At 46.1% G+C, this 27,687-nt stretch overlaps 1 protein-coding gene across 2 annotated transcripts in view; it reads right to left on the reverse strand.

Annotated features, from left to right (window-relative positions):
• Window positions 1-2,805: 2,805 nt before the first annotated feature.
• Window positions 2,806-27,687, reverse strand: part of EXOSC7 (exosome component 7) — a 31,443-nt gene continuing 6,561 nt past the window's right edge. Inside the window, exons 2-8 of one of the 2 annotated variants that reach the window (XM_030845283.2) lie at window positions 26,160-26,261; window positions 25,761-25,855; window positions 19,283-19,448; window positions 14,038-14,108; window positions 9,366-9,489; window positions 8,159-8,314; window positions 2,806-5,143 (exon numbers count right to left, since the gene is read on the reverse strand). In XM_030845283.2, the coding sequence (XP_030701143.1) occupies window positions 5,039-5,143; window positions 8,159-8,314; window positions 9,366-9,489; window positions 14,038-14,108; window positions 19,283-19,448; window positions 25,761-25,855; window positions 26,160-26,261 (819 nt within the window). In that variant the 3' untranslated portion in view covers window positions 2,806-5,038. The other variant, XM_060307882.2, reaches the window with a different exon arrangement.

A 27,687-nucleotide genomic window follows, 5' to 3' on the forward strand; every position in this document is an offset into this window, starting at 1 on the left:
CTACACAATGGGATTCTTGTAAGGAGCATGTGGAGACCCTGTATGTGAGGCAGCTGGGCCACCTGCAGAGGTGTGGGAAAGGAGGACTGGTGAGAGAAGGTGCACCGCCCTCAGAGATGCATGGCCTCTGTCCACCACTTTACTCCTTCCACTCCAGGGCTGAGACAGTAAATGACCTGACTTGTAAGTTTGGGAAGAGTAAACTGGGCGTGTGGCCGTTTTGCACTTACCTGATGTCTTCAGCTATAATAGCTCACACAGGAAGAAATAGAAAATCTGATTAGTTTTGTAGGATACTATAGATTTCCATCTGCCTTTTTGACACCTGTCCCTCGACCCCTCCACAAATGGCCTTAAAATTCGACAAATATAAACCCAGTTGTGCATTTAGGGATCCTGAAGTTTCCAAATTATCACACTAGCCCTGCACAACCTCACTAGTTAAGTTTTGCCGGTTTCTCTTTTTCCCCCCATGGAACTCCTCATAGAGCCCATGTCCAGAATCTGCAGATGCCCCCAGGGAATGAAATGACTGGTGACAGACTGCTCCCTTCTAAAGCTCTCTCCCTTCTCTGGAATTTTTCAGAGAACAAGCTTTTGGTTTCATTGATTTTCTCTATTGATTTTCAGATTTCAATTTCACTGATATCTATATTGCTCTAATTTTTATTATTTCTTTTCCTCTGCTTACTTTGGATTTAATTTGCTCTTCTAGTTTCCTAAGGTGGAAGCTTAGATGATTGGTTTTAGATCTTTCTTCTTTTCTAATATATGTATTCAAGGCTATAAATTTCCTTCTAAGCACTGCTTTTGCTACAACCCACAAATTTTGATAAGTTGTGTTTTCGTTTTCATTTAGTTCAAAATTCGTAATTTCACTTGAGATTTCTACTTTGACCCAGGCGTTATTTAGAAGTTTCTTGTTTAATCTCCAAGTGTTTTGGGATTTTCTGGCTATGTTTCTGTAATTGATTTCTAGTTTAATTCTATTGTGTTCTGAGATCAGATCATTGTGATTTGTTTTATGAAATTTGTTAAGGTGCATTTTATGGTTCAGAATGTGGTCTATCTTGGTGAATGTTCCATGTGTGTATCCAGCTGTTGATGGACGCAGCAGTCTATAGATGTCCATTATGTCCAGTTGATTGATGGTGTTGCTGAGTCCAAATATGTCCTTACCAATTTCCTGCCTGCTCCATCTGTCCATTTCTGATAGAGGGGTGTTGACGTCTCCAGTTATGATAGTGGATTCATGTATTTCTTCTTGCTGTTCTATCAGTTTTTACCTCATGTATTTTTATTTTTTAAACATCTTTTTTTCTTGTCTGTGTTGGGTCTGTTGCTCTGCGTGGGCTTTCCTAGTTGTGGCGAGCGGGGGCTACTCTTCATTATGGTGTGAGGGCTTCTCATTGCAGTGGCTTCTTGTTGCAGAGCACGAGCTCTAGGTGCACCTGTGCCTAGTAGTTGCAGCACGCAGGCTCAGTACTTGTGGCTCCACAGGCTCAACAGTTGTGGCTCGCAAGGTCTAGAGTGCAGGCTCAGTAGTTGTGGTGCGTGGGCTTAGCTGCTCTGCAGCATGTGGGAGCTTCCCGGACCAGGGATAGAACCTGTGTCCCCTGCATTGGCAGGCGGATTCTTAACCACTGCACCAGTAGGGAAGTCCTACCTCATGTATTTTAATGCTCTGGTGTTAGGCACATACACATTACAGATTTTTATGTCCTCCTGGATAACTGACCCCTTTATCATTATGTAATGTTCCTCTTTATTCCGGATAACTCTCCTTGCTCTGAAGTCTCCTCTGTCTGAAATTAATATAGCTGCTCTAGCTTTCTTTTGATTGTTACCATGGTTTATCTTTCTTCCTCCATTTATTGATACTTTTAATCTATATGTCTCATGTTTAAAGTAAGCTTCATAATAGCTATATTAATTTCGCTGGATTTGCCTGTTGGTCTCTCTGATTTGGGGAGCAGTGGTTGCCCTGTGACCTCACTTCTCTTACAGATCTAAGAAGCATTGTTGCTTTTTCAGTTTATTCAGTTCTGGTGTCTCCTCCTCATTTATTTCAGGTGCTGGCCAGGTCCAACTTCAGGGGCTATCCCAGCAGTGAATTAGGACAGCTTCAGACCTCCTTGCTAGGATATTAAACCCCCTTTTCAGCCCTGGCCCTGGTCCAACACCCTCAGATCCACTCCCACTTCTATTTCCTTGGTACCTGCCAAGCCAGGTCTTGCAATTATTTTGATGAGTAATATCTTTCTTCCCATGGCAGGGACTGCATTTCCCTGCTCAGGATGGGCTGTAATCAGACCCTAGTTATGGGTCTGGAGCCAATGAGGGAAGGTGGGGCAGAGGTTGACAAGTATCACCTTGTGAGACATCTGCCTCAGTATGGTCCTTGCATGGGAACTGGTACAGTGTTTCTTTTGGGAAACAGCTGCTCTCCTTTAGCTAGGGGTAGGGGCTTCTTCTGCCTGCCTAAAGTGTTCCGGGGAGAATGAGGGACCAAGATCCTGTCTTTATCCCAGGTCAGAGTCCCTTTCTTCCTGAAGAAAGCCCTGTCTCTGGCAAAGGAACCTGCCAAGGATGCACCTTCAGGCTGCTTTGCAGCTCTGCCATTCTTGCACAAGCAGTGATACTGGCATGAACTTCTTTATACTTCATGTTTTTACTCTCCTTTGGTTACATTTCCAGAAGTGGAGTTTTAGGTCAGCGGGCATGAAATTTTTAAGACTTTTAATACCCACTGCCAGATTATTTCCAAAAAGTTTTGAATAACACAGGTTTACGCTCGACTGGCAGTTATATGAGACCACAGCCTTTATTGAGCAAAATGCAAACTGCTGTCAGTATTCTAAATTCATGTGTTTTGCAGGCTTGAATTTACACAATTTGAGAGACCAAGGAATCACAGAAACAATAAAACCAATTTGAATATTCTATAACATTTCATTCCTTCTATGCCCACCCTTACCCTCCCCACCCACAAGCTGTTGATTGCCTTTTGGCTGACTTTAGTTTTTCTCCCTGACATTTATTTAATGGCCACTAAAGACAGCTCTGGTTCTGCTGGATGAAGCAGTGGATTTCCCCAGGACAATATTTTTCCAAGTCTTTGCCAGTCTCTGCCTTCAGTTTTCACTTATTCTGAGAGCTGCAACCATCAGACAATTCTAATACAGCCTCTCCTGTAGAGACCTTGCTCATTTGGTATTTTGTTTCATTTGTGATGTACCCTTCTTCCAGGTGGGGTGGCCTTCAAGGGAAGGTATGGATGGGGTGGTAGACACAGACGCTAACATCTACTTCTTCCCTTCATTTGCACCATAACTGCTTAGCCAGCAGGCCCAGCTGGGTAGCTGTTGTACAACTGGCCTGGGAAGGCCTCACCTGCCTGTCTCAACTATCTGATGTCTTTAATCATCAAAACTGAAGGTTTCTAAACTTTATTCACATTCTGGTTGCATCTGTGCAGTCCCACTGTTAATGTTCCAGCACGGTCAGTCAACCAGGGGCAGGGGAAGAGAAACAGGCTGACTGCTGCCTCCCTGGGAGCACTGTCATGGCGCCTGTAAGGACAATCACTGGGAAAAAAATAAAGAAAAAAGAGAACCCAGGCTATTTTCTCAACAGGGCATCAACTCCAGGTCCAAGTCCAGGCAGCTGCTTCTCTCCACAGGACATACCTGGCCATGCCGGGAGGAGGTGCCCACGCCAGGACCTCTGGAGTCAGTCCTTAAGGGCTTCAGCTCGCATTTTGTTCTTTCCATTAGGCAATAACTTCCTAACTCCTTACCCTATTTGTCTAACTGAAATGCAGAGAGTAAATGCCACGGCTGAAATGCGCTCTTTCATGAATCAGCTCCTTCCCCAGGGCTCTCTTTAAGGATTGATTGGGGAGTTTCAGTTCCCCTGGAGAAAAAATAGAGACTGCTCAACCCATGAATAGACTTAATTCCAACACACTGCACTGTGAGTAGAACACAGGCTTATAGAAAGAGCCTCCTGGCGCCATTGAGAATGGCCTCTCCTTCTGTCCCCAGAGTAGGAAGCTGAGCTGAGTAATCAAATGACAACATCTCTGAAGCAGCCCTCTTAATGCTGATAAAACATGGAAATCTTACAAAACACCAGCGAGTGGCTGTAAAACACAAAGTAAGTTCTAAACAAGAGTGATAAGAAAGGTTGGCTAAGGACCAAAGTACATGTTAAGCCCCAGACTCTAGGGGAGCTAGGTTGGGAATCTCTTGGAGGGCAAGAAGCAAGAACTGGGCTTCCCCCAAAACTCGGGAAGGCTCACCAGCCAGGCAGAAGCCCCGGGTCTGTACCTGGAGCAGAGTGCCTCCTCCATCTCCCCCACCAAGAAGCCCCCAAATACACGAGGCAAATTTACATTTTTCTTTTTTTTTGCAGTACGTGGGCCTCTCATTGTTGTGGCCTCTCCCGCTGCGGAGCACAGGCTCCAGACGCGCAGGCTCAGCGGCCACGGCTCACGGGCCCAGCCGCTCCGCGGCATGTGGGATCTTTCCGGACTGGGGCACGAACCTGTGTCCCCTGCATCGGCAGGCAAACTCTCAACCACTGAGCCACGAGGGAAGCCCGAATTTACATTTTTTGTGTGTGATTCTTATTTTGTAGGCTCTACAGGGGAGAAAGACTGACAATATACATATCATAAACATTTCCTTTGAACCATTTTTCTGCTAGGTCTTGATGTTGTTATTCTGATCTCCTGTGGCAGGTGGTAGGTCTCCCTGGGGAGGCCTGTGACCAGAGCCCTTGCATTGGAGCAGACCTCTGCACTTAGCTGTCATTCACTAGACAAGGGTCAGACTCCCTGAGGGGTCACCGAATGGCATCTTGGCTTACAGCTGAGGAACTCTAGCCATATCAAGCCAGATCATAAATCAGACTTTAATTTTACATGTACAAATGTTGCCTTAAATTCATAATAGTTAAGAAAAATGTACACAGAATTCAGCTTAAAAGGAAAAGTAGAAAACAAACACGTGGCAGTTGGGGGTTGATGTGCAAATCATCCCAGGAATCCAACTTTCTGTCTCTTGGGCCCCAGGCTTTCCTCCTTGTGTAGAACGCTCTGCAGGGAGGTGTGCAGCACCTTGCCCACGCGCTTGCTGGTCTGCAGGACACAGAAGGGATGGAAGAGGGCACAGGCCCGCTTGTGAGGCACACACACTCTGACCAAGAGAAGCTCCCCGCCAGCTAGCCATTGTAAAGCTGCACGCGTTCCATGTGCCTTACAGGACTTTTATTTAATTAACAAGTCGATATAAAAACAAACCCCAAACCCCGACTACATAGTAGTTGCATTCTGGAAAAACCTCCATTTTGAAAAAGGGAAAAAAAAAAAAGGAAGAAGAAGAAGAAGGCAAACCCCAAAGCAGCAAGCAACAAAGGCTGCCTCAGTCCTTAGCTGCTGCCACTAGAAGCAGCAAAACTGTCAACCCAGTCAGGTCTTGGTTACAGCCACTGTGCTGCAGTGAGAAGGCATGGGGAAGCCAAGTGAATCCAAAAATCTGTCTGATGAAGGAACAGATGGTGCTGAGGACCCATGTTAACAAGCAGTTTCTAATTCACCTGCCACCAAAGGAGACCTGCTCAGATAGGACCAAAGTCAATACCCGGATAGAGTCTTTGATGTTACTGACATGCAGAGATGCTAAAGGCGTGAAATGTTGGAATCAAGACAGGTCAGGAGGTCAGACAACCCACAGATTTCCTACACAGCAGAAAGAAGGGGGCCCCGGCAAAAAAACCCAACTATACAACAAAAATCTTTCTTTAGGCAACTGTTTTCCCATCCCATGAATCAGGTTAAGAATACAGTGAACCAATTGCAAGTCTCTTCATCAAGCCTTCCACGTTCCCATAGCAGTTTTAGTTTCACCTGTGCCACCGGTTCCATTCCCAACAATGTCAGGGAGAAAGGCACCCAGGCCTTGACCCCCACCCCAATCCTCCTAGTCATAGGTGGATTCTCCCTAGGGCTGTGTGCCTTCTCCCCTGACCCCTGACTATAACAAGGGATGAGACTCTTAAGAATTACGGAAAACTCATATGAAGAGAAGATCTCAGTCTACAGGCTGGGGAGTGATCAGTTCTGTGAAATGCAAAGTCAGGGTTAAGGTCCAAAGTGACTTTGGGAAGATTTTTATCATGACGTTAGAAAAAAGAAAAAATGTCCAAGTTGATTTAGTAGAGGAACTGATTATTCACGTGAATGAAGGCAGGGAGAGGAGAAGAGGAGATGAGACAGACAGGACACCAGGACTTGAGAAGTCTGAACCTGGACTTGCAGGAAAGAGACTGCAGGGGTTGGGGGTGGCAGCCGCACAACAACCTGGGTTTCTAAGCTTTACCACGAGCGGCATCTCCAGAATGCTGCCTCCCCATGTGAGGCAAATGGTGAGACAGGGCCTCAGGGCCATGGTCCCTCTGAGCAGGGTCTGCAGACCTCATTCCCGAGCCCCAGGGGAAGATGAAGCCCAGCTCACTGGACAGCACTCTGGTTCTCCCACCCATCCATGGCTGACCTGGTTTATGAGGTTAAAATAGCTCTTGGCTGGAGGCACACAGTCCAGGTTTGAATCCTAGCTCCCGCATTTACAAGCTGTGAAGCCTGTAGGCAAGTTCCTTATTCTCTACGTGCCTTAATTCCTCGTCTATAAAAATAAGGGTAACAACAGTTTCCTCACGGGGTTGTTGAGGAGTAAATGACACGATATTATTTAAAGCACTAAAAACAGAGTCTGACATGTAGTAAGCACACAATAAACGTTAACTATTATTTATTGTTTCTGTTGTTGTTTAGATAACTGCAATTCTCATCAAACTCTCCTGGTGGGGGGATGAGGGGGGAATTCCTTCGAAAACAATATTTGAGAGCCACTCATCTAGAGGCCTCTGGTAGAACTTATTATAAAGCTTTTTAAGAGCTTTTGTTTAAGAAGAACCCTTGTTGCCATGCACAGTTGGAGACACCTGAACTCAGGGTGCTTAATGGGGCACAGAGTAGGAGCTGACACTTACTGCAAACTGACGACACGTCAGACGCTCTGACACGTGCTTCCCCTCCAGTCAGCCTGCCCACCCCTCACAACACCTGCAGCAGCAGGCACTACTACTGTTGTTATCCCCATTTGCAGATGAGGGAACTGTGGCCCAGAACCCACATTTGCAACCCGGGCAGTCTGTCTTCAGAGCTTATGCTTGGGCCCTCAACACTATACACAAGGCCAATTTTATGCTTTCAAGTAAGATGACAAAAATAACAACAGACATTAAGTGCAAAATAGTGAGAAGTCACTATTTCTAGAAATGAAAGAAGAGTATAGATGACCTCTGGGCATGTGTTGTGAGGCAGTGGTTAACTAAAGCAAAAAACTGGGGCTGGCTAACTCTGTTCCTGGCAATTCAGTCAGTCAGTCAGTCTGTCAGTCTCAAAGTCCTCAAAGACTTCTGGAAAGTCAAGGTGGACACGAGGGAAGGAAGGTCTGGAAAGACACAGGTCAGCATGACCTGGTCCCTGCCGCAGAGGGGCTTCCAGGCCAATGTGGGGGACAGACCTGTCGACCAATCAGTACAGAGCAGCTGGAAAGCACCCTAGTGGTGCTGCCAGGCCTGAGGAGACCTGAGGGGAGCAATCCGCCAGTCAAGAGGATTTCCCACCTTTCCTATTCATCTCCACTTAAACACTTCCAGACCCACGAAGAATGGGGAGATGGCCATCCTTCAGCCCCCTGGCTCCACCTCCGCTCACTCCCTTCAAGGGATGGGAAGCAGTCAGCCAGGATTTCAATTCCCTTATCAAATCACAGAAACTTGGAATTTTGGAGTTACAAGTGACTCTTCACATTATCAGTCCAATATTCTCATTCAGAAATATGGAACTGAGGATGAGAGAGGGAAAGGATAAGAGACTCTTATGAGCAGGTCGCCATTTCCTGGTCCAGAGCCCTCACCACCACCACCCTCAGCTAGCTCAGCGACATCTGGCTCATACCAGCTGCTCTCCAAGCCCCAAGCCTGGGGTGAAGGGGGTCAATGGGGAGAATTCCCACAGCGTGACCAAGGGGGCAGGAGGCAGCCAATACTCCCAGCCAGGTCCAAGCACCTGCTTCAGAACCAGTCTCACCTCCATCATCTCGAAGACGCTCTCTGGGTCCAGGCTGCCCTTTCCCACTTTCCTCATGCATGTCACAACTCCCTTGCTGGTCACGGACACCAGCAAGCTGGCCAAGGAGCAGGCCTCCTCCTGAAGAGTAGCATCCACCACGTGCCGATAACCAATCTGCAAAGTCAGGCAGCAGTGCACGTGCGTGGGCAACGCACATCCCAGATCCCCACTTTTGAGAGCCTCGTGGAGGGAATATCTACACCAGCAAAGAACCTGTATCTCCCATTTGGGTCTTATTTTAGTTCCTGCTCATATGGGAAATATTTGAAGTACCGTTCGATCACTCTATCACAGGCTACTGTGTAACCAGTGTAACAGAAGCATGAAATGGAAATATGGGGTAGGGGGAAGGGTGGTGGCATTATAATTCAGAGACCTTCCAAGTCAGAGGCCAACCAGGGGGTTTCTAACAGGCCCCTGGAAGTTTCACTGATGACAAAGATGAATCAAGAGAGCCCATGCTAAGGGACAAGCTCAAGAATGAGTCAAGGGCAGGTGGCTCCAGTCGTCCCAATGCTTCACCAGAGCCTGGGTGAAGCGATTCTGGTGGAATTAAACCTGACCAGTTCAGTCTGATTTTTATCTAACGAATCCTGCGTGGAGTCAGCGACAATCTCAGCCAAAACAGGCCTCTTTGCACAGCCTTGGGAGGTGCAAGTTACACATCAGCATCAGCCAGGTGTTATGCTCCACAGGCCTCAGTGCTAATGGAAAAACCACACTTGATGTATTAGACACCCAGGCCCTGCTCCAACCCCCTTATTTCATAGATGGGGACATTAGGGCCACAGAGGGGACAGTGTCCACCTTTCAACCACCCTTTTACTACTCAAGCAGCGTAGACACCACAGAGTTGAGAGAATTAAAGGAAATATGCATTCAGGGTGTTTTGGTGAAATGCCTGGTAGGTAGAAGGGGCTTAGCAAACTCTGGCTACTGTTACTGTGAACCCACTCGTGTGCTCCTGGGACCAGAGCCATTATCTTCCAGTTAAAAAGAAAAGAAAGAGCTGCTCATGGTAGTGGTCTCTAATATAACAAAATTATTCGAGGGTTAAGACTACTATATGGGTTGTGAAACTATAACTTCTCAATCTACTAGGTAACCTTAACGCGTTGAAGGAGATCCACAGGGAAGACAAAAACCATGAGATATAAGCTCATACTTTGCACAGGGTGACGATACAGGGGACATTCTCCACACTTAGCTGGATGCAGTCATAGGGGTCGTCAGACAGTTCAATGTCCTTCAAGCCCTCTTCATCTTCCAGAACACGAACTCTTGGTATCCTAGAAGCAGAAGCACAATTAAAATTCCCACTAACTGAAAGGAAGGATGATAACTTCTTTTTCTTGAGTTGGAATCCCTGTGCCTCACAAGATGAAGTCATGCTATGCCTGAGCTCCGTGTCAGCCCTGCCAAAAGTGTACAGGTGACACTGAGTGCAGTGAGGAAAGGAGGTCTTTTAAAAAAGGATGCTAGGGAGGGACTTCCCTGGCGGTCCAGGGGTTAAGACTCCACGCTTCCACTGCAGGGGACCCAGATTCGATCCCTGGTCAGGGAACTAAGATCCCGCATGCCACATGGCCGGAAAAAAAAAAATGATGCTGAGGAGAGGGAAAGGGAGAGGGGCTAGAAAGAGGTAGGGGATTAAGAGGCATGAAGTACTATGAATGAAATAAATAAGGTACAAGGATATATTATACCACACAGGGAATATAGCCAATATTTTATAATAACTTTAAATGGAGTATAACATATAAAAATACTGAATCACTATGTTGTACACCTGAAACTACTATAATACTGTAAATGAATGATACCTCAATAAAAAAATAAACTTAAAAAATAAAATGTAAAATGATGCTTAGTCAACCAGATATCCAAAAATGAATCCCGATCCCTACCTCTCACCATACACATACCAAATGGACTGCAGATGTAAAGGTGAAAGATAAAACAATAAAGCTTTCATAAGAAAAACTAAGAACATTTTCAAGACCTTAGAGTAGACAAAGATTTATTGAATAGGACAGAAAGTACTCACTGTAAAGGGGAGAAAAAAATAACAGATTCAATTATATTATAATTGAATACACACACACACACACACACACACACAGAGGCACATCTTGGAGATACTGCAGGTTTGGTTCCAGACTACGGCAATAAAGTGAGTCACACGAATTTTTTGCATATAAAGTTATGTTCACGCTATAGTGCAGTCTACTAAGTATTCAATAGTATTTTATCTAACAAAAAAACAAAAAAAGACAATGCACATACCTTAATATAAAAAGATTCTATTACTAAAAAATGATAACCATCATCTGAGCCTTCTGCAAGTCGTAGTCATCTTGCAATGGTAACATCAAAGATTACTGATCACAGGTCACCATAACAAATATATGAATAATGAAAAAGTCCAAAATATTGCAAGAATTATCAAAATATGACACAGAGACATGAAGTGAGAAAAGACTGCTGGGAAAATGGCACTGATAGACTTGCTCAACGCAGCGTTGTCACAAACCTTCAATTTGTAAAAAACGCAGTATCTGCTAAGCACAATGAAGTGAAGTGCAGTAAAACAAGATATGCTGGGTTTCCCTGGTGGCGCAGTGGTTGAGAGTCCGCCTGCCGATGCAGGGGTTGTGGGTTCGTGCCCTGGTCCGGGAAGATCCCACATGCCACGGAGCAGCTGGGCCCGTGAGCCATGGCCGCTGAGCCTGCGTGTCCGGAGCCTGTGCTCCACAACGGGAGAGGCCACAACAGTGAGAGGCCTGCGTACCGCAAAAAAAAAAAAAATCAAGATATGCCTCTCTGTGTGTGTATAATATATATTAAGATTATGAACTTCTGTTTGTCAAAAGGCATTATTTGGGGAATTCCCTGGTGCTCTAATGGCTAAGACTTCATGCTCCCAGTGCAGGGGGCCGGGATCAAGTCCTGGTCAGGGAACTAGATCCCACATGCCACAACTAAGAGTTCACATGCTGCAACTAAAAATCCCGCATGCCGCAATGAAGATCCCACGTGCTGCAACTAAGACCCGACACAGCCTAAATAAATAAATAATTAAAAGGCATTATTTGGAAACTAAAAGATAATCCAGAGTGGAGAAAATATTTCTCTGTGTGTGTGTATGTGTATATAAACTCACATATTACATAAAGAATTCCTACCAAACATAAGAGAAAGTCACACGACCCAACAGAAAAATGGGCAAAAGACTTCAACAGGAACTTCATGAAAGAGGCTATTCACATAGCCAATAAATATACTGGCTATGTTTATTGCCAGAAAGGTGCTCAACTTAAATATTCATCAGGGAAGTGCAAAGTAAAACTAAAATGTGATACCAAGATATACCCACCAGGACGGCTAATACTAAAAACACAAAAAGAAATCCAAGGGCTGGCAAAGATGCAGGGCAACTCAGACTCTATACACTGCTAATGGGAGTATCATTTGGTAAAAGCACTTTGGAAAGCTGTTTTGCATTACCTACTAACATTATTTGCAATAGCTCAAAACTGGAAACTACTCAGATCCATCAACAGAAGAATGGATAAATAAACTGTGGCATATTCACACAGTGGAACACCCTACAGCAAAAAGCAAAGTATGACTACAGGCCACAATACAGATGTCTCAAAACATAATGCTCAGTGAACGAGGCAGACATAAAAGAGAAAACACTGCATGATTCCATTTATATCAAGCACCAACCAATCTATTGTTTTAGGACTGTGGTTATCCTCCGTGGGTATAGCGACTTGCATGGGGGTACAGGGTGGGAGGGCTTCTGGGGGGCTGGCAGTGTTCTGTTTCTTGAGCTGGGTGCTGAAAATATATTTGAGCCATAAAGTCAGTGCATTCCAGTGTGGGGTGGAGCCAGGAAGGAAGAGGTGGTCCAGCCAGCTACTGTTATAGAAACAGTGTTGGTGCTTTTCCCTGTGCCTCTAACAAAAGACCCTTATGATTCAGCCTGCTGGCCATCCCTACACAAGCCAACGTCCAGAGCAAAGGAGTTTCAGCCAGAGAATGTCCACAAGGACTAAGGAGTCCTGCCAGGGTCTGCCCTGGATGAAGTCTCCATGTCAGGGGCCCCCAGGGTGTAAGTACTAAGTAATATCCTATTTGAACAAATCAGGTAACCAGTTTGAATTTTGGCATGGTATAAAATAAGCGTACACACACACACCCACACCCCTTCCCAACCCTCTGGCCACAATATGGTTCAGCAGAAGGGCTAGAGGATACTGTCAAGAGAATGGTCTCTACCCTTCTAAAAGGCCCTGGCTGTACCAAAGTTCTCTCCATACACTAGAGGGACCCAGTGCCTTGCCGAGTCCGCATCCCTTGCTGCCCGCAGGGCTGTTCTTGCTCTGGGAATGAGACTTGCAGCTATGGCCATGACAGGTGTCCTCCCCATCCTGAGCAGCTGGGTTTATCATCCTGATGTACAGTTTGCCCAACACCTCCCCCACAGCCAAACCGCCTCATCTGGTTCTACTCTCCCTTTTTGCCCTGGTGCCCATGGAAACCAGCTGGCAGACAGGAAGTAATTTCTGACGCTTGAGGTACAACAGATGGCGACTTCCTTTCTTCTCCAACGGAGCCCAAGCCCAGGCTGCTGCTGATGGCATCTGGTACTTGAGCCCTCACAGTGGCCACAAGTGCCAGGCCCACCCTTGACTAGTGTCAGCCAGGAGTCTAGTGGCACAGCTAGGGTTAAGGGACTCTATAGCTTTCATTCTCAGCAAATATTCCATCCTGCAATTTCTGACCTACATTTATTTATCTTTGTTTTTGTTTGTTTTGTTTTAAATTGTGCAAGTAGTGTAAATTCACCACAGAAAAACTCTAAAATACAGATAAATTTTAAATCACCCATGATATGAGCACTGGAAAATAACCACAATGACCATCTGGGGATATATATATTTACAGACATACTAAATATGCTGCTGTGTAGACTTCAATCCCCTATGTTGGGACATTCAGGTTGTTTCCAACTTCTCATCACTACAAAGAAGCTGTGATAAACATCTTCGAATAATATCTTTGCTCACTTATCCAATTAATTCCTTAGGCTATATCCCTAGAAGTTTTAATCCTCATTTTCAAGTACCCCAGGACCCCCCATTACCATAATGTAAGCTCTCTCATGGAATGAACACCCTCCTCCACATATTTATTTTCAAATGCTGCAAACTTTCCTCAAAGAACCTTGTGCATAGAGAAGGAAAAGGCCGTATCATCAAACAGTCAGAGGGAATGTCAACTCCAAGAAAGCTTAGTGCCATGTCCTCTGCTACACAGCCTGTCTGGGAAGCTGAACCACAGTGGCATCATCATTTCCCACTCTTAACTTAAACCAAACATCAGGCTGCTACCCTGCTTTGAGAACATTCACGTGTCCAATCAAGGAGTATGTGTCAGGCACTGTTGATGGCGCTGGGGAGACAGCAGAGTACAAAACAGGCAAAACCCCTGTCTCCATGGAGCTTTATCTAGTGACAGTATTTGGAAAACTGACTGTGTCTCTGGTTTCTACTCTTTTTGCTGCTCTGTAGTTTTCTAATATTTTTCTATATGGTACATGTTTACTTATGAAAATAATAATCCAAAAAAATAAATACAGAAATATATTTAGTTATAACTTATAAAATCTGTTTTCTGAAGCTTAAAATTAAATACCAGCATTGTCAATGCTGAAACCCCTTGTTATCTTCTCCTACGAGCTCCAGTAGCAGTGCCCTCAGTGGTTCATCACAGGTGGCTGCTCAGGTTCTCCACGGGCCCAGGGGGCTGTTTCCAGGAAGACATACCTTGTATTGAAGAGCGCAGCCTTTACAGCAATGGAGATGGCATCAAACAAATTTCCACCACATTCCAGGAGCTAACGGAGACGGGGAGTGAGGGGGAGAAGAAGAAGGTAGCATCATTTGTTACTTTAAGTATTATCCCCAGTAAAGGACACTGGTTCCTGAGAAGTGCCAACCAAGTGTTTACAAAGACAAGAACGCGTGGCTGCTCTCCTGGCTCACTGACACACACTGGCTCTTCACCCTAACCGCACGCGCTGCCTTGTTGCCCTGGCTGTGGTACCACCACTCAGAGGCCTCAGCCTGTGGTGCAGCTCCTCAGCCAGTCAGGCCTGCACTGAAGGAGGAAATCATCACCTGCGTTTTGCCCCAGGTAACTCTCAGTTGCACTTGGCAAGTGTTACTCTCATCTTTGCTAACATATGCCTGGCCTCCAAACAAGTAAAAAATGGTGGCCACTGATGCTGCAGCTGCCACCAGGGCCATGTTGATTAGTGCAGTTACTACTGCACGTAATTACCTATGTACATCTGATGCTCAAACACCTAACACTCCCTGTTCTACATTAAGCGTAGTAACAACTAAGGTCTTTCACACGTTTTCGCCCATGAGCAAAAGTGTAGACTGTACTCGTGCGCTCATTGAACAGGGAGGGTTACAGCGCATTATTAAGAGGAAGGCAACACATCCTTCTTCCTTATTTTAAAGAAGCCTTGGCCTGAGTTATGGAATAAAGCCAACAGGAAGAGAGGAGAGGAAGTCACGTGTAGAAAGAAAAGTTGTGTACGTCCGTGTGTGTTTGTTTATAAAGTCTATCTCCTCTTCATCTGAACTGTCAACTCGTGAGGCTGGACCCTGTTGGTTTTGTTCATTCCTTTATCTTCAGAGCCCAGGAGGAAGGGCTGCTGGGAAGGAGGAGCCTGGTGATTATGGAAGACAGGCAGGCCCTAAACCCAGGCCTTCCAAACTCTACTAAGAATCAACAACCACACCTGGTATGTCTCATGCACTTCATTCATACCCAGTGCAAACTCTAATTCCCATCTTTAAGCTTTCTGGGCAAACCTCCAGTGCAGACACCATCTTTCCTACAGCCTGGTATAATTACTGCTTATTAGAATATGATCCCCCAGCCTGTATTACCAACTGGCTTTGTAACTGCAGCTTGTTTGTCTAGCAACTGGACTAGCTCTCCTGTACCCTGGTTCAAGTACAGACTACAGCACGGCCCCCACCTCTGGCTAGACTCTTGCGCCAGACAGTCTGGTTTGATTCCTATCTTTGCTGGGTAACTGAATAACCCGGGGTGGGACCTCACATCTCTGGGCCTCATGGAGGGTGAAAGTCACACGATCTCCCAGAAGTGTTGAACAACTTAGTATCTGTAAAGCCCTTAGAAGTGTGTCTGGCACATAGTAGGCGTCAGCTAAGTGTTTTAAGATAAATACTAATTTGCTCTTTCATCTTCCCATTGTTGTCCTCACAGACTGTCTGAGTGCATCTGCATGTTCTCCATCTTCCCTGTTGACAGCCCAGGTTCCTAACCCTGGCTGTGCAGGGTCAGGGAGCTTATTAACAATGCAGGGTGAGGGCCTGGAAACTGCTTTTTACTCCAGGTCCTAGGTGGTCCTGATGACTGGCCAGGGGTGAAGACCACCGTTTTACACTCTGCTGCCCACAGTATCTGCTTTATGCAAGGGAAGTGCTAGATAAATGCTGACGTCTGCTCTAGCAGCTGTGAGGCCTCCAAGCTGGAGAGGACTTGGAGAGCACCTCGGCCAACCCTTCCCTGACAGGTGGGCTCAGGGGCCTGCCGGCCAGTCAGAGCTCTTTCTACTGTCCTGCACCACGTCCCGTTAAGGCCGGACACAAACACTGGTTTTCAACATTCTGGCTTATCACCAAAAGATGAAATCGAGAGGGCAGAATGCTGAACCCTAAGTATCTGCTGAGGGGCCCCCGAAGGGCAGGCACCCAACTCCAGGCCTCAGCTTGCCTGCCTGGCTCCTCACAGGGTACCGCACGACAAGGAACCCAGGCCGGGCAGCGTGCGTCTGACACTCTTCTCGGCCGCTTGCTGGCCAGGTGTCCTCCGAACTTCGGTTTCCCCCTCAGTGAAGCAAAGCCATGCTTCTCTATAGGGTGGCCATGAGGACTAAATGAGATCACATCCCTACATCCCTGGCACATAAGAGGTGCTCAGAGACCCTACCTTTCTCTCTTCCTGCCAAGCAGGCCCAGCCTAGCTAGAATCTTTCTGCTAAACACAGCGGCACAGCCAAGAAGCAGGGGGAGACTGGGGGGGGGGTGTGGAGACCCAAAGCAGCCTGACTGGGCTGTCTGAACAGGCCTACGCGAGCTGGGAGGAAACGGGGAGGTGCCGGACAACTAGCGTTACAGAGAGACTGGACTGTGGTCCCAGAGAGGTCATAGGTGTCCACCTTCGCTGAGGAGAAAACCCCTCCTGTAACAGAGGTGGGGCAGGAGCAGAGCTGAGGAAGGGGAAGGAAGACACACTTGGTCACAGATGCACCTCCCGTCAGATGCACAAATACAACAATGGCTCTTTTAGGGGAACAAGACAACTTATTCTGTTAGCCTCTGAGGATGACGGCCTTCTTTTCATAAGGTACACCTCCAAACCATACTGCTAGGAAGTACAGCGTACCAAGTAGAAAACCTGCCTCCCCACAAAAATCCTGCTCCTCCTGGGTTTCCCCGCACTGTCCTCTCAGACACCCGTGTTGAGCACCTCCTGGCACCACACACAGCCACTGCCGGGTGCTGCAGTGGCTCCTCCACTCCACCTTCCCTCCCATGCCCAGTGCCACAGACCACATGCGGGTCTCATCACCACTCCTGGGGCCCCTCGCAAGACAAGCCTTGTGACCCACCTCCCCACCAAAGGTCGCCTGTACACCGTCAGTGCCATGAAGTCCAAAGCTATCCCACTTGGGGTAAAAAGTATGCCATTAAAGAACTGTGAAGAGCAAAGATGAATGAAGTTTCCATGATGGTAAATTTCTACTCTCATAAAATAATGCAACTGGGGAAAAAACCAATACTGGAAACAGGTGGATCATCTGACTATAATAGGTTTCAAGTAATTGTGCCTGCAATAAAAGTATGAAAGCATGGAAGGCTGCCCAGTGAATATTTGTTTGAAAGATGGGCTCTGCCTGAGGACTACCCAGACCAGTTGGTAAAAATAAATCACAGGAGATTCATCTTTTGCAATCCCAGTGATAGGACTGGATTTCCACCATTTTGCTTCAACATGGACTCAATGTATTCAATGTATTTTTAGATGTAGGACAAAAACTTACTCCCCAAACAAAAGCCTATCTCCTACCTCACATGCATGAAGTACGTTCCCACCAAGGCAGAAAGCAATTATGTGAATGACAAAAAGTAATCTACCTCATTAATAATATAATTTTTAAAATGCTTTTCTAATTCATTAAAAACTTTTCTGAAGATGACAACATTTCAAAAGCTCACATCTTCTTCCAAAATAAGTAAAACCTTTAAAAAAATATTAGAGAAGAAATCCAAATGCAAAAAGTCTTAAAAAGAAAGGCCTGGGACTTCCCTGGCAGTCCAGTGGTTAAGACTCTGCCTTCCACTGCAGGGGGCGTGGGTTCAATCCCTGGCCAGGGAACTAAGGTCCCACCTGCTGCAGGGTGTGGCCAAAAATTAAAAAAAAAAAAGAAAGAAAGAAAGGCCTGCAGGTGACCAAGACACAATGCACCCGAGACACTCCTGCTCACCATATATCCCTGCTCATGGAAGAAGCATGCTGGTTCTAAGCTGAGATAACGTCCCTATGATGTTCACCAGTTTTTCAAGAGCCTGCGCTGAGAGAACAGGCTTCTTGCCTGAATCAAAAGAGCATCAGGCCCCCTCACCAGGCCAGCCTCCTACCAAACCACAAGTGTGCAGGGCTGCACCTCCCTGGGCAGCTATGAAGCCTGACTCTTATCGGTAATGACTGTAGGCTGCCAGTTCCCGCCTCCTCAAAACCAGGACGTGTAAAACTACCTGCTTGGTAGGAATCAAACTACAAATACATCCCGCTTACCAGAGGTGAGAAGAAGCAAATGGACTTGTAATTTCACTATTTTTATCCATTAGCATCAGCATTCAGAACAGCCCTAACCTGCTAGACCATAGTAAGCACTGCTCTCTTTGGGTTAGCTGTGCCCATCTATTATCAAATTAATTTAAAAGTATCCAGAAAGCCCTGCCCTGTTTCATGCAGGGCCGACAATTATAGACAGCTGGGCTGTTCATTGCATGAAGTTCACTATCAGTCCACAAGATAGGCTTTATCTTCAGATTCATTAAAGAACCTGTTTGGTCACTGGCTTAGCCCTGTGCCCTCAATATGAAGTGGAAGATGTAGCCACTAATCTCAAGGTTCATAAAATTAAATGAAAAGGAATAAAATAGACCCAACAAAAGCCTGTACATGAACAAGAGAATGGCAAAAGTAATCACAGCTGTAAGAAAATTTACTGCCAATCGCCAAAAACTGGGCAGACGAGTATTTGAGAGGGAAGCACCAGGAAGGAAATGGAGGGCTAGACTAGAAAGACTCCTGCAGGCGCAGACTCTGGAGGAGGGAGGAGGCAGGGCCTCAGGGGCCTCACTCGGGAAACGAGGGACTCAGAGTAGCTGGGCTACAGGGTGTTTTCGAGGGAGGATGGCTTGGTGAGGTCACAAGCCAGCTCTGGCACTAATCAGACCTGGCTTTGAGGCCCAGTACCACTACTCACAAGCTGAGACCTCCTGGGCTAGTTACCTGACCTCTCTGTGTCTTAGTTCCCTCACTTATAAATGGGGAAAACAAGTGCCCACTCACAAAACATTTGTAAGGGTTACATGAAAATGCATGTAAAGAGCTCATCATCTTTCCATTATCCTTCTTGTCTAAACTCTGCCCATCAACTCTGTTTGGCACCATCTGGAGAGCATCTCTTGTTTTCTTCTCCCCTGACAGCCTCTGTGGATAATTTTAGGTGTTACCATGACATGACTGTAACTTTACTGTAAGATGGCATTATACCTGTACTACTATGTTGTATTTAATTTAAAAATTATTACAGGAGACCAATCTTTTCCCAACTAACCTCACCCTGGAAATTGAAAGCATTCAACTGAAGACGGAAAAAGCAGTGGGAGGAAAGTAAGCCAACTGGCTTCCAACAAAGGTAGAGTATGGCCAGTACAGCAATGTGATACTTACTAGCACATCCACGTAGAGAATCCAGCAATGCTCCCGAGGACTAATGCACAGGGACTTCAGGTCGACGCTGCTCTTGTTGTTAAATATCCGGTAGAGGGTGTTAGCAATCTCTGTGCCAAGGTCATCACCTCCCCGACCTTCAAATTCAGGGGTAGCATTGGCTGAACTATATAGAAGGGCAACAGAAAAGGGGTGAGTCTTGTCGAATGCAAAGAGCAAAAGGGCAGGCTTTGTTCCAGTTTCCCTGGGGGATGCTGGAAGAACCAGGACTATGAGGAAAGTCACTGAAATGAGGAAAGGATACATCTGACACTTTTCCAGCCTCTAGACACACGCAATGAGCCAGGCCAGGACCATATTCTGGATGTGTCAGTGTGTGTGGTGGGAGTTCCCACTGACTTCTACAGAAGCCATATTTATCCAAAGAGAAACAGGAACGCTGGTAAGATGAACCTCAGCCAGTAATAACGAACACTCATATCTTGAGGGTATAATAAAGACTTCTCTGGCAGGCCCAGAGAGGCCTAGAGAATCAGTCTGGCCTACAGAGGGGTTACATTATATATACCATCCCTAGATGATGATATGATACTCTCAAAACAAAAACCACAATGTAGGTACAATAACTTTCCTGGAATGATTTAGAAGATATATATATATAACAGTATGTCAGAGTTATGTTATTAACTTTAGATTATCATGGTACTGAAAAGCAGGAAAATAAGACTTGGCTGATTTAAATATTAGGTTCTCTCTTTTACTTCATTTTTCTAGAGAAAACTTTTTCCTTTTTAGCCTCTTTAATTTTATGCCAAATCACCTCAACAAAGAATGAACAAGCATTGACATTTGCCACCCTAAGCACTACTTAAAGTGTTTAACAGGAAATTTTTGAGGGTTCTGGCTTAATGAAAACAAATCCTTAATACACTTGTGACATATACAAACATTCCAGTAATCATTTTATTGTAATAAATAAGGCCTAGAAAGATAAGAAATCAGTTGTTTTAGTATGGTCTCTACAAAATCACATATTGAAGCTTTCTGGTCCTCATCCACCTGGAAGGTCCCGGGCCCCTGTGCTAGGCACTGGAGACCTAGAGACTGAGCAAGGCAAATGCAGACCCTAAGTCAGCAATTCCAATTGCTGGGGGGAGTCACACGATAGTGGGCAAACAGGAGTAGGGGGTCAAGAGGGATGTCAACCAGTGTTGAGGGTTATAGGAGTCCTTGAACCTGAAGATGAGTAGAAGCTGGTCAGACCACAGAAACGCCAAGGGGATTCCAGGCAAAGCAAAACCTATGTGAAGGCTCAAGGCTGTACCCACCCCGTCTGTGTAATGCTGAAAGAAACCTCACCTAATATATTTAAGTGTCCCTTTTGTCTGGTCCATTCTAATATAGATGTAAGATGAATCCTAAAACAATAAGAGTGTATCGTTGTATAATAACTTTGCTACTCTCATAGTGTTCCCTTACTACTATGAGCCAGCAGAACCCCAATTTAAAACCCCTATGAGAAACTTCATTACTGTCATAGCAACCTCACTGTTCCCTCACTGCCTCTGCCAGACTCGGGCACTAAGCCATGAAAAAAAGCTCATTTATGGTAAAATAATCAAGTCACTAGAGACCAAGTTCATTATTTTGCACAGCTAGCAAAAGACAACCTGTTTCTAATTTAAATGCTAAGCCATTAAGTCCCATCTTTTAAGTGTTTAAAAACTGCATCTAAATAGACCATTGTGTAAACAAATCCAGGCAGAGATGCTTATGCTTAAAATGTTGACCTTTCCCTGATTACAGTGGGCCACATCCTCCTAGGAGGGGCTAATTACTGGGGATTGCCGCACTAACAGCCCAAAGGGATGGTTTAAGAACTTCCCAGGCCAATCAGCTAAATAATCTACCTACCAAACCACCCCCCATTGGTTTTTTTTGGACACTGGGCTGGTTTAAAGTGGAAAATTTTCCCATTTTAAAAGGTTTTTCTTTTTTTTCCTTTGTAAAATACAGGTTAACTCTTTCAGCATAGCTGGTGGCCAGAGAAAGGAAGGTTTAGATGCTCAGGAGACTACGGAAAGCTCCTGCTCTGGACTCTCCCTGAATGTGTAATTCAGCATGCTTGGCTTGAAGCCTAACATTAGTCAGGTTAGCGCTCCTTGGGTCTGTCTTATGCCTCAAAGTAATGAATGGGTGCTCTGGTCTTGGGACTTATTACTAGACCACAAATGTTGGAGTCAACGAATGCAGACCAAGGGAGTCCTAAATAAAAAGCTTCTCTATTAAGTGCCAAGTAAAAAAAGAGAGCGGGAGAATGCAGGCTGGTAATCCTAGACTCCTGTTCGCAGGCATCACAATATATTCTTTCAGTAGAGGAATATATACTTGGGTTTGGTTTGTTTGTTTGTTTGTTCGTTTTTGGCACAAAACAAGTGGTTTCTATAATTACAATTACCAAAACCAATTCAGATCCTTCATAAAGTATGACCCAGCCCCTCTTCCAGGGCTGTTGGGAAATCGCTTATTGAGCTGGATAAACATAAAAATCCTGGAAACGCTGCCCCTCCCAGTTCTCCAACCTCCTGACTGTGCTCCTCCTGCTTGGCACATCTCTGGTTTAACTGGATTAGGCTGAGATCAAGGCCATGTCTACCTGGAACAGGACTTCAGACACTAGGCCCATTGTTGTTTCCCTTGCTGTCAATCTAGCCTGCAAATCTGTGAAGGCTTACAGCCAGGCCAGGCCAGGCCCACGGCAGAAAAAGTGATTTAGTAGGTACCTGGGCCAGGGATGACTCCGGGCCTTACCCCTCTAGTCATCTAGCCCCCAGGTAGGTCCCAATTCCTCAGGGAGCACATGTGCTCACTTCTGAGCCTGCAAAAGCTTCCCTATAAATGGGTATGGGAACAGTGGCACATTCTGAGTGTTGCATCGTAAGCCCTTGTTTGCAGTTCCTGGGAGAATTATATCGTTAGCTCTGGAGACATTCAAAGCACAGCGAGCCTCAAATGACTTCTGCAGGTTGCCTCTCTGCTTTGCCCCCACCCCCAGCCCTTCAGCCGAGAATGGTGCCCCCTTCAAGCAGCACGGAGTAGGTAAGGAACAGAGATCAAGTGGCTCCACCCACCAATTCAGGGCTTGAAGCTTCCAGTTCAATATTAGTGAAAAAAAACAAGTGGTCACATTTAAAAGTAGTTGAGATCCCAGAGAAGTGACAAGTGCCGGGCACGCTGAAATGTCTATGAACGAAACGTGTTCTCCTCACCTCCTCCAGTTACAACCCGCAGCCTCTCTGAGAGACCAAACACAGCTCCTAAACCCATGAACATGGTGGCCAGAGAGCCGAGAAGTGACCTGATGGTCTGCCACATGGTGGTAACCAGAGTGAAACACCAGCTCACTAAATTCTTACCTTCTGGGCTTTAGATGGAAACCATCTTTTCCCAAAGTTTCAAGCTTCTTATTTAAAATGGCCTATTCTCAGGCTACAACTAACAAAACAAAGACATAGAGACAGGAGTTAGAAGGTCCGAGTATGCTCCCAGTTTAGTCAAAGTGCTGCCAGGCATCTCTGGAGCAGATCTCAGGAACCCCAAGGTTTTCCTCCTCCACTGGTATGGGGATCAGGGTCTGTGTCATGGGTACCCTTTCCTAAGGGCATCATTTCTAAGACCCGGGGAAAATCATTGGGGTGGGCGAAGGTGTCTACACCAGGCTCCATATATTATTCCAAGTAGACAAACAGAAGTAGAAGGAATTAGCAGAAAAGCAATTCGTTTTCTGTGACCTCTCTGGTAATTACCACTGGTAATTTAAATAATTAAAACATGAAAGTTGCTAGTAAGTAGTTAAGTCAAGCTGGGCTCAGTCAGGCAGGAGGCCCCCCCCTCCCCACCAATTAACTTTCCTCCCACTGGGTAACAACTCTGTTTCAGCCTGTGGATGGGTGCATGCCTTGAGCTCTCCAGCAGAGGCCCCACGCCTGGGGCCCGGATGGGGTTGGGGGCAGCACCCTTACGGCTGGGCATAGCCACAGGTACCCAGAAGCCATTCCTATTCATTGGATTGAAATAAAGGGGTTTATTTGTTTACACAATTATGAGTTGCTCCTTGAATATGCAAATGAGGTTCTGATAAAGGTGGCAGCCAGTGGTGCTTGGTAACCTGCTCTTCTTTGCAGGAAAATGGGGCTTTATGAATCTCTCATGGTGATTCTACCCGCTGGGCTGATCACACTGAGCCACTTAAAGACGCCGAAGGGTGCCACCTTGAGAAACAGACTCAGGAGAACTCCCTGGGAAATGGAGTTTCTGGGCCTGGTGAGGTTCTCTTGAGACTTACAAAGGGGGAAAAGAGACCAGCAGGCAGCCACTCTCAGCCAGGAGAAAGAGGTTTGCTTCTAGAAGCCAGATCTTGGGAAGAGGCAGCTCAAAGGCTCCTCTCACCCTGGAGCCACCCTCTTACAGCTGGGACAAGAAAGGGTCAACAGCATCAGGCTAACTGGAGTCATGTTCAGACACAGAGCCACAATGAAACGTGTCTCCTATACCAAGCATCTGAGTGCAACACCCTCTCTTTGGTGTGGCTGGGCTGACTGCCTTTGGTCTGCCTAAGATGAATGAGGCGGAAGGATAATGAAGAGGAAGAAAAGGAAAGCAAATTACAGCCCCTAACACATGGCGTCTGCTCCTCAGTGACTGTTTACTGCACCGGATCAGGCAGATCAAGGCAGGAGAGGCATTTTTTTCTTCCTCCACGAGCAAAGGAAGGATAAGTTGGAGGCCTTAACAAGTTCACCATCATGCACAGCAACTTAAAGGATGGGCCGATTCCACTGGACAACTCAGACTGCTGAGAGCAGCTGGGCAGAAACAGAGGAAACTGCTCTGGAGGGGCCAGGGCCGGGGCAGGGATGGGCTGGAAGGAAAACTGGCCAGAAAGATGAATGCAGACACATTCTGAAAACTCTAAGCAGGATATCCCTCTAAAGCTGGCTCCTGCAGGCTACATGAAGCAGAAAGAGCAAAGACTCAGCACCGAATAGACCTGAGCTGGCATTACTAGCTGTGTGATCCCAGGAAAGTCACTTACTCTCTCTGAACCCCTTTTGTCATCTCTCTCTCAGGAGTGTTGTGAGGATCAATTTCTGTGTTTGGAAGTGAAGACTGGAAGACTGTAACTCACTGTGCAAATGTGGGTTACCATCTTTGCAGAAAAGGGCTGACATTGCAGGTGCAAGGCTGCTACCTTTAGAAGGGTCTGCTTGCAAGGTTGGTCCTCAGCTGGCATCTGGGTACTTGGCTCTCAGACTGGACTCAGTCAACAGTAAACTGGGTCTCCTGTGCCTAGACTGTGCAAATAACGTGGTTTATGCTAAACACCTGCTTTCCTTCTGGGAGTCTGGAACTTTGGTATGTGTAAAGCAGAGGGTGCCTATGTGACCAGCCCCAATCAAAATCTTGGTGCTGAGTCTCTAATGCGTTTTCTTAGGCAGAATCATCACACACGTGTTGCTGCATTTCTGTGATAATCAAAGCTCTGAATACAACTCCATGCTCTATGCTAAGTCCTGTGAGTCCTTTCAGGAAATGTTTGAATGTGGGGGGTGGTCTTGCCACCCCTCCCAGTAAAGTACCAATATTATATACCTGCACCTAGCATGAGCCGATAGAGCCTTACCCACCTCAAGAAGGTCTGCTGTCACCACCCAGCTAGAAGAGGAGTTACAGATAGAAGATGAGACTGGGCTGGCAACCCGATAAAAAGCCCCAACCCCTAGAAGGGGAGGTAACACGAGGGAGAGAAAGAACACTTTTGAAAGTCCACTGAACCAGTCGTTGTGCTGGATGCTCACTCTATTTTCATTACTTCGCTTCCTCATCATCACAACAGTATTATTATCTCAATATTTTAGATAAAGAAATTTAGGCGCAGAGGGACTGAGTAACTAGCCTGAGGTCACACAGCTAGCCAGAGAAGGAAGCCAGCAACAAGGCTGGCTGGCTGGCTGCAGAGACTGCAGAGTCTCTGCTTTTCCCAGTACCCACACTGCCTGCCCAGCTGCCACCCCGTCGGCCTGTCAGGCTGCTTGGCTTGCCCTACTCCCTGCTCTGCCAAGCAAGTCATGAGAAGTTTTCTGCAAAACTAGAGCAGGAAGGGAAACAGGACATCATTTAATTTGACTCTCATAACTACCATGTGCCGGGCTGCCTGGCAGACACCCTCCTTTTTCAGACAGGGAAAATGAAGCCCAGTGAGGGCCAGCTGATTAGGACAAGGGCAGGACCTGAGCCAAGGCCTCCTTTCACATTTCCCAGTGCCTGGTACACAGGAGAACTCAGTAAATACCTGCCGGCTGGTGAAAGATGATTAAATACAAAATAAAAGTGGGCTCAACAAGAAACCAGAGGTTAATTCTCTGAATCTTCTATCTTTTAAAGCATTTTTCTTTAAAAACATCTGCAGAGTACTGACCAGTCAACAAAGAACTCCAGGTAACCTTCATTTGGTTTCTCCAGCTTCGGCGTCCCCATTTCTGCTTTCACTCCCACCAAGATGTCTGTGTGACCCTGCAGACACATGCAAGAAGGGTCCTCACTCAGGGCAGGCAGCCAGGCACCCAACCACCCCCTCCTCTCCCAGATGTACGCCTCGAGGGGACTCGCTTAGCATCAGTGCCGGGACTTGGAAAGTGGCCCTTTGAGAAGGTGAGGGGTCCTTCAGATGTATACAGACCCCCTCCCAGAGTTTGGCTTGGGTCTTAGATTTCCCTTGGAACAATATGCACTCCAAAAGCCCAGAGGGGCCTGCAACTGGTTCCCTAGAGCCTACCCATTCCTCCACCTGGGTACAGACTGTGGCCACAGTACTCACCAGCTTGACTCTGGCAGACCCACTGGTGTTGGACACCACATCAGTTTCCACTTCAACACATCGGTAGTCTTCACAGCCACGGCCATCCATGCGGAGGTCTTCCTGAGTGCAACAATCAAAATCCTAAGGTTATAATCCTAAACCTCTAACAGACTGTTCAACTGACTCACTCCTTTCCCCCCAGAGAGAAATATGTGGTACAACAACTCCTTTTCTCTTAGTGATTCATCCAAATATTCTGTCCTCATAGGTAGTAACATTACTATTTTACAAATGAGGAAATGGAGACTCAGAGAAGTTAAGTGACTCACGTCCAAGGTCCCACAGCTAGGGACAGCAAAGCTCAGCTTCCAACCCAGGTCTGTCGGAGCACGAAGTCCAAACTACGTACCACTATACAGAACAGGCACACACAAACAAAATCTGAACAGACAAAATAAAAGAGGTCTCTTTCCGAATCTGCAATTCTGAAGTCACAAGAAGTATGGATTGTCAGAGATACAGGTACAACTGTCTTGGCTGTAGCCCTCCAACCCCCCAAACCCAATCAGATCTAGTCTGTAAATAGCTAAAAACAACTAACTGGTATCTTCTAAAAGATCTTCTAAAACAGGCATGCTCTAGAACAGGGTCAACAAAGTTAGGCCTGCAGGCCGCCTGTTTTCATAAGCCGTTCTACTGGAACACAGCCGTGCCCACTCGCTCAGGTATTCTGTGGCTGCTGTCATACCACAGCAGCAGAGCTGAGGGGTTGAGATAGAGACCACATGACCTGCAGCCCCCAGATCATTACTATTTAGTCCTTCACAGGAAAAGTTTGCCAACCCCTGCTACAGAGGATGGGTTTCAGGGTGGTGTACGTACTGCCTGGTCTTATCCCCAGTTATTTACTTAACTCAATTATTTACTTCTATTGGTATAACTCATAGATAACTATTTTATGCTGTGGTTGTAATCCAGTACTTGCATTATTTATCTTGTTGCTCCAAGTGTCCCAGATTTGGCCACTGGGAGCTCCTTTGGGTTGGTTCTTGCATTCTCTCAATATGTCTCCAATCTCTTCGGAGCACTTCTTTACTTCTGACAACAAAAGGTGTTCCAGCCACTTGTATTTTACCTGCCCCAGCCCTGGGATCAGCCCTTTTTCCAAGGAGCCCTGGTTCCCTTCATTGCAGAATAGTACTTAAAAACCAGGATCTGGGTGCTAAGTAGGTTCATTGTTACAGGGGTATCATTGCTTCTAGATCGTCTCAGTAGAACAGTGCTAGAAAATATACGTATGTGTACTAACCCACACACATACACACACCTATATTTATTTCTGTATCTATCCACATATCTGTTAAAAAGTCATGTGTTCATACTGAGAGTTGGTTCTAACCTACCTCCTTGTCTTATTTGTAACTTCTTTCTCAGACAGGGAGGAACCTGGCTCTCATTATCTACAATGTATTTATGTATTTGTTAAATCTCTGTATATACATAAAGTAGTTTCAGAATTACTGCGCCATACCCCTGTGAAAAACAA

The sequence above is a fragment of the Globicephala melas genome, chromosome 11, assembly GCF_963455315.2.
Source record: "Globicephala melas chromosome 11, mGloMel1.2, whole genome shotgun sequence".
In the NCBI taxonomy this organism is placed as follows: domain Eukaryota; kingdom Metazoa; phylum Chordata; class Mammalia; order Artiodactyla; family Delphinidae; genus Globicephala; species Globicephala melas.